At 34.2% G+C, this 7,334-nt stretch overlaps 1 protein-coding gene across 1 annotated transcript; it reads left to right on the top strand.

Moving 5' to 3' along the window:
- The first annotated feature begins 798 nt into the window (after positions 1-798).
- Positions 799-6,200, top strand: LOC122629602 (CD151 antigen). The gene is made up of 7 exons (XM_043813181.1): positions 799-1,099; positions 4,185-4,281; positions 4,371-4,565; positions 4,640-4,810; positions 4,892-4,984; positions 5,347-5,487; positions 5,950-6,200. The coding sequence occupies exons 2-7, from the start codon at positions 4,204-4,206 to the stop codon at positions 5,995-5,997; spliced, it is 726 nt and encodes a 241-aa protein (XP_043669116.1). The 5' UTR covers positions 799-1,099; positions 4,185-4,203; the 3' UTR covers positions 5,998-6,200.
- The last annotated feature ends 1,134 nt before the right edge of the window (positions 6,201-7,334 follow it).

Genomic DNA, 7,334 nt, shown 5'->3' with positions numbered 1-7,334 from the left:
TTACGATCACGGAACGTACGTCGCAGATGGTCGTCCGCCATCTTAGTTTCCTATGTTCACGGACATTTATCGATAAGTGATCATCCTTCTTTATCGACCGATCGTTACATACGCATTCGATAATCACATGTTAACAATGCAGGACGAATTCGTATTATAAAATATTATAGTTATGCCGTAGTACGAAGGACAAAAAAGAGAAAGAAAGAGAAAAAGAAAGAAAGAAAAAAGAGAAAGCAGAAAAATAGAGGGGAAGATCAAAAAGATAATAGACCTTGTGATCGATCGTTCGCGGGCTCTTCGAACAGAGAACGTTGATTCGCGTTGTGCGTATTAAAGAGGAGGATGGAGTGAGTGAAGTGAGAACAAAATAGAAATGACGAGAAGAGAAGGGTAAGAAAGAGAAGGGGAATAGAAAGAGGGGAAGAACGCGCGCAATGCAACGCATTTTCAGATCGCGTCTTCGTCGCGAAGGACGCGAGGAGAACGGTTCCCCACTTTTGGCGGCCTCGAGGGAGAGCGAGAGCGTGAATTTTCCGTGGGCAACATACAGTACTAAGAGAGCGTCGTAATCGTCGTCACGTTGTAGTGTACCATCGTCGTTCCCCATCTTCGTCTTGTTGATCATCCTTTGAGACTTTGATTACGTTCAAATCATACGTACAAATTGTCTTTCAAAGGAGAGATTAAAGAGAAATTGAAAAAGGAAAAAGAAAAGAAAAATCGTCCAATATAATCAACGATTTGTCCCCCTTCATATCAATCGATTATCATCGTCGTTTATTCTTCGATTCGTCGATTATAGTTTCGTGTGTTTTCGATGAAAAGAGTGAGATAGATAGAAGGAGAAAGAGGATAGTAAACGTTCAAAATCGTACGTACGCGAGAAGTGATCGCGCCTCGATTGAATTTCGAAACCGGTTGAAACCGTAGCCATTGGACATCGTCGAAAAGGGCTAAGAGAACCGGTAAGAGAAAGGACGGTAGGAGAAAAGACGTTTACGATTTGGATAAAGAACCAACCATTCTTTTTATTACTCGATAAACTATTAACGTTTGGAAATCGCTGGTTGGGACTCTTCGAGAAGAGAAGTCGAAAGTGAGTATTTTTGACATTGTGTTTATATTTGATCGTCTTTCGTCAAGTTGTCGACGAAGTGGTAGGAGGTTTCTCTTTTTCTTTTCTTTTTCCTTTTTGTTTAAGTTTCGTTTTCTTTCGTCCGAGGAACGAAATTTCTGCTGGATAAGTTGTGCGCATTTTTATAAAGAGTCGTACGAGCCTCAGTTGGTTTTACTTTCATCTCGTTTCACGCGTAATATACTAGAGTATCACCGTACGAGTTATCGTTGAGAAATCGTCGTTGGTCGCCAACTTAAAGGTGCATTTACACCGAGTTACAAAGTCTTTCCATTAAATTTTCAAGATTAAGATCGTTTTATAAATCAATTCAAGTTTCAATCACTTTTATTATCTATGATTAATCATTAAGTTTTTCTTTCCATACGTTTATTATCGATCATTATAAATACATACTGTCAAAGTCCTATAATAGGTCTCACGTTTAAATACGAATGTATTATTTTGAACGAGACTTTAAAACGAACTGGGTCAATTGTTTTTCCTAGACATAGAGTATCAAAATTTGTTGGAACGACTTTCGATAATGCTTTCGTACTTCTCTAGTATTTTTAAGAGACTTAAATTAATGTCAATTCGTTGCATTTAAAAACCCCTTCGTGTCCCATCAATCGGCGCCTACGATCGTTTCAAACCGAGCACTTCGTGTTTTAAGCTCGCTTCACACCGAATTCGATGATAGTCTCGGTCGTTGTACGAATATAAAAATAATTCATTTTTATTCGTAAGAAAAAGAAAAACGCATTGATCGAAGACGAATTCATTCGTAAAGAGAAATATTAATAGGATAATATTAAATTTAAATGAGATGAAATTAAAACAAAAAAGGCAAACAAATGAAGTTTGTCAAACAATCGTAACGGAGAAAATTTATCCGTAATATTCTACGTACGCATAATAGATATAGTTTGATTGGTTAAGCGCGAACCAATGCAAACAACGTTTATAAAGAAGTCATATTTTTTTTCATTTATTTCTTTTTCTTTCGAAATTCCCGCCCGCGTGTTTGTTCTTCGTCACACGTGTCTTGGGCCACAGGTGCCATGGCGCCATACTTCGAAGAATTCTTTCTTTCTGTGCTACTTTTCTTCCTCTCTCTCTCTTTCTTCCTTCATAGCTTTCCATAATGATTTTCGACGACGATCTAACGATGTTTTATAACAAGCTCTTTTCGATCTCCAAATTCTTTTTATGGGTATTATTATTGTTATGTCGAAAAAAAAAGAAATTAAAAAAAAATTAAAAAAGAAAAGAAATGATCTTCAATGATAACGAACATTATCATAATTTTCGTTTTGCGAACGAACTTTCTTCGACTATATTCGAACGTGACTATTATTTTCTTATGCACTTCTCGCACATCTCTTTGGAAATTCCTCGTCGCGTTGAGGATTACAAATGATGATGATCTCATGCTAGACAGATTTCGTATATGAAGGATTTTCTCTGAATGCCGATGACTCAATCGAGCTATTTATTAATTGTAACGTGTTCGTTCGAAATAATACAATACATAATACAAAATAATACAATAATAATATATTTACTAGCCTGAAATAGAAGTGAGAAAACAAAACTAAAAGGAAAGAATTATGTGTCTGAAAGATAACTTGAGCTGGTATTATTTTTTTCTTTATTTTTTTTTATTTTTTTTTATTGATAATTTGAATAAATTCCTGTAATAATAAAGTTTGTTCAAGCCGTAATAATTAGGAAATAACGAATGTGATTAATTGTTAAAAAAGCAGTTTAATAATCCTTATGTAGATTTCATGACAAAGGAAGATAAGGTAAATGAAATTATCACTATTATTAACTTGAGTCCTCCACGCAATATGAGGAAGCAAACCCAAACTCGATGATGATGTCACGCATATATATATATATATATATATATATATATATATATAAGCACTACCCTACTTTTATCCTTTAGACTTTACAGTGGCCATGGATTACTTAATGTAAAGGGAGAATTCACTTTCTCCCTCTATCTGTGTCTCTCTTTCTCCTTTTTTCTCTCTCTCATATAACGTCTTTTTAAGGTAACACTCTTGCGTGATTGTTAACGTGACTATGCTAGGAATGTGTTACACGTGTATTATTACGTTAGAATATTATTATGCTTTTTTTCAAAACCAATGTGAATCTTTCCGAGATCTAAATGAATGTTTTATTGTTTAATGTTTTATTTTATGGTTAATATCGTTTAAGATCGTAATTAATAAGAACGAAACGTAATGAATACGAACGATATCGAAAGTGTAATGACTAATTCGATATTATTAAAACGTATCATTTGGTTAATGAATATTCTACCTACGTGATTTCAATGTAAATTCGCTCATGTTTATATCATTGATTGTTTTTTTCCGAATGGCTATTTGATATCACAGGATCTATAGTCAGGTTCTCAAGTTACAATCGATTGTTGACACATTTGATAAAATACGCAATAACATTAAATCCTGAAAAAAATTTTCATTAATTTTGAAAGTAAAAAGAGAAGGTAAAAAAGAAAGAAATATGAAATCATTACGATATGAATATAAAAATTCTTAATATAGGTTGAATCGTAAAGACGTCCAATATTTCACGCGTTTTAATTCTCTTTCGTAATCGTGAATGGAAATGAAAAATTTGGTGCAATTGTGCGAAGGCAAGCGTACGCGTATAAACGTAGACGGAAACACTTGTTAAAACGTCCTCTTGAGCCTTTAGGAATTAAAATTACGCGTGGATTATGCGATCGATCCTAATTCGGATAACGTATACACGATTTATAAAATGGTTCCTGGATTTCTTAAGGATGTACACGTCGAACGTGTCAGGGAAAATAATGTACCGAAAGAGAGAAAAAGATTTCTTAAAAAAAAGTATATGTATGTACGTATATATATATATATATATATACACATGTATATGTGTGTTACGTTTGCGTGTTACGAGATTCTCGATTTCTCGATTTGTTTCGACATTATACTTAAACAATTTCGCTTTCTCACGTTTAATTATCGTTTTTTTATACTTATTGTTGTTTTACTAGATCGAGAGATTAATCTAAGATGGGATACGGTACAGAGATGGACGGTTGCGGTCGTTTTATGAAGTACTCATTGTTCTTTACAAATTTCATCATCTTCGTAAGTATAGATCAAGCTTTATCGCTTGATAAAGCTTAGCTTAACCGTTGCCAATTCCGTTTAATCAAACTAATTTTTATTGTTTTCAGATCGGCGGCGTCGTTATAACTGGGTTAGCGATATGGGCATTCGTCGATAAAGTACCTTGGATAGGCGAATTGGTCGGAAACGATTTATTGACAGGTGCTATTTATGTGTTACTAGCTGGTGGAATTTTGGTAGCTATTATCGCTTTCTTTGGATGTGTGGGTGCGTCACGCGAAGTCAAGTGTATGCTAGTCACAGTAAGTCCCTATTGAATTGTAATGATTTCTTTTCTAGATGACCTAAGCCAATAAAAATAATTATTACCTTTCAGTACTTCATAATCGTGTTCCTGTTGTTCGTGACGATGCTAATCGGCGGTGTTCTCGGTTATGTGTTCCGTGAAAAATTGTTGAGCACATTGGAACGTGAAATGTCTGGTAGTCTGAGACTGTACGATCACCGCAAATCCGTCCGTGATGCTTGGGATACTACGCAGACCCAAGTGAGTAATAGTTAAAGTAAAGTAAAACAAAAAAGATGTTTTCAAACGAAGAGACTTATACATCTTGTTTACAAATTTAAGCTCCATTGTTGCGGTGTGTATGCCTGGAGAGATTGGGGAGTTCATGGTCTCCTTGTGCCACAAAGCTGTTGTCGCGAGGTTCAACCCGGACAGGTAAACATAATAGTTAAGGATTTCTTATAAATTCCAAGAATGTTAAGATAATAAAAGAATTGTTTAATACGACGAGTGTCTACGGCCGGTTAAATAGGTGTCCTTCATCGACCAATGATAACTACTATTACACTATGATTCATCAATGACTTTGCCAGGACTCGTGAATTCATATTATTTATCGTATTCGTGTTTATAAACACTCTGCTATCTATCATCTATTTCAAACAACATTAATTTCCTTCTCGCGATTATTTAATTCACCTAATAATACTTTTCTATCTTATCCGCTTTCTCACGCTTTCACTCGATCAACTTTCTCAAACGATACCGCCGGTTATTTACCATTGATATGCTTCTAGCGATTTAACTGCAGTGCCGGTGCTGACACAGTGAATCCATCCAACGCTTATCTGGAAGGTTGCCTAAACAGAACGCAAGTTTATATGCAACAGCATGCAGCCGTTATGGGTGGCGCTGGTATTGCTGTTGCGTGTCTCATGGTAAGTATTGTTGTCATCGAATTCTCCGTCAAAATCATGTATACATCTTGTATTTTACGATGTAATGATTAACGTTAGTATAACGATTCCATATATTATATATCAGCGTATCTCAAACAATTTTAAAGCTGCTACTTTACGTTAAAAGCGAGAAAAATGATTAATTTGTAAGAGACATAGTTTGCTGTAAAAGTCATATGTTTAAAATAATATACGATGACTTCAGTCTACCAGGTTCTTGACAATTGTATTTGCATCACAAGCATTTTTATATTATGAACATTACAAATAAACGTATTAGGCTGCACAGCAGAAACGTTTGAGAAATGCTGTTATATACTTATATAAATAACAACTGTTATTACAATGATCGATGACAAGCATTATATCGATGAAAGTTTAAAAAAAAGAAGAGAGAAATTATATAATATGCTAATTATAATTCTTTGTTTTTGCTTTCAGTTCTTTGGCATGATATTCTCTTGTGCATTATTCAAGATGATAGAATGACAAAGCAATGACTATTGCGTGTAAAAAACATCTCGTGAGTTCTCTTTTGATCGAGACAAGCACGGAAGATAATGAAAATCTTCAACGCATACTCGACGATTTTTCCTGCTATGAATCACACGACGATGGATCTCTATCATCGTCATTAATAAATCTGCCTCGATGTGTATCTCAATAACAAATTCTCGCCATTCGTCTCTTTATTATTTTACTCTTATAAATCGTTGTATCCATATACTTTTTCTTTCTATTTCATTATATCTATACCGATATAATATATAGTATACGTATTACATATAAATATATAATATATACAAGTTATTTAAAGAATTCTTCTTACGTATTTTAGCGAATCATATTTTTATGTCCTTTTTGCGTTTATGTCACGTTAACAATTATATGTAACGTATCGATGTACGATGTTTATGTATTATAAAGAAAAGTATTTTAAGAATATTGTAATTATTACATTTCTAGCTACAAAACTTTCGATTATATAGATATATATTATGTAAACTGTAATAATAAAATACTACGATAAAATACTAGACTCGTACCTCTTTCTCTTCGTTATTTTACCTTCTTTCGATCCTTCTCATTATCGTCATTGTTCGAACATAACGATAACTATTGTCATTCATTCGAATATTTTCCGCTCCGGTTGACAGATTCGTTGTGGACTAAACTTCGCTAGATTTTCTATCAACGCGAGAACAATGGGACGAATTCTACACATTCCGATGATCGATACTCTTAATAAAGAACAAAAAAAAAAAAGAGGAAACCAAGCCGAGTGTCGTCACCCCTGGCAACCCCTGTATGTGAATGTCACTCGAATGATATGTCGAACTTCGACGTTTCTCTGAAATCGGTGACAACTTCGATTAATTAAATCGTAAATGATTCGTTTAGACGTATCGTAAAAAAGATTACGAAGAAACAACGGAGATGTGAAAATATATGTCATGTATTTTATTAGATGTGTGTGTTTCGGTTTAAATAAAGAACGGATTCGTTGATGATTTAATAGCGGATATAAAATATCGTTATTTAATTTCGTCAAACGTACGTGCACGGCCGGATACATTATTATTGCAGGAATTTCGATTCGCGATTTCCATATCTATCTTTCACGTTCGAACACGATGTTACATGTACGAACGTATTGGTTGTTTTACGAATTTGAAAGATCACAAAACACGTAGAGAGGATAAGATAAACGTGAGATTGATAAATGAAAAAGTAAAGGAATATTTGTTCTTTCTCCTTCTCTCTCTCTTTCTTTCTCTCTTGCTTTTTCTTTTTCTCTTAAAAGAAGAAAAACGTTTGCACGAGTC

Source organism: Vespula pensylvanica, chromosome 5 (assembly GCF_014466175.1).
Source record: "Vespula pensylvanica isolate Volc-1 chromosome 5, ASM1446617v1, whole genome shotgun sequence".
Classification (NCBI taxonomy): domain Eukaryota; kingdom Metazoa; phylum Arthropoda; class Insecta; order Hymenoptera; family Vespidae; genus Vespula; species Vespula pensylvanica.
The sequence above is the reverse complement of the archived record's forward strand: the minus strand, read 5'-3'. Positions and strand labels throughout refer to the sequence as shown.

Bases quoted from the DNA above. Each gene is read 5' to 3' on its own strand.
- LOC122629602 (XM_043813181.1), top strand. From the start codon at position 4,204: ATGGGATACGGTACAGAGATGGACGGTTGCGGTCGTTTTATGAAGTAC. The intron at 4,566-4,639 runs GTAAGTCCCTAT...ATTACCTTTCAG, and splicing joins TCAAGTGTATGCTAGTCACA to TACTTCATAATCGTGTTCCT. The intron at 4,811-4,891 runs GTGAGTAATAGT...TACAAATTTAAG, and splicing joins GGGATACTACGCAGACCCAA to CTCCATTGTTGCGGTGTGTA.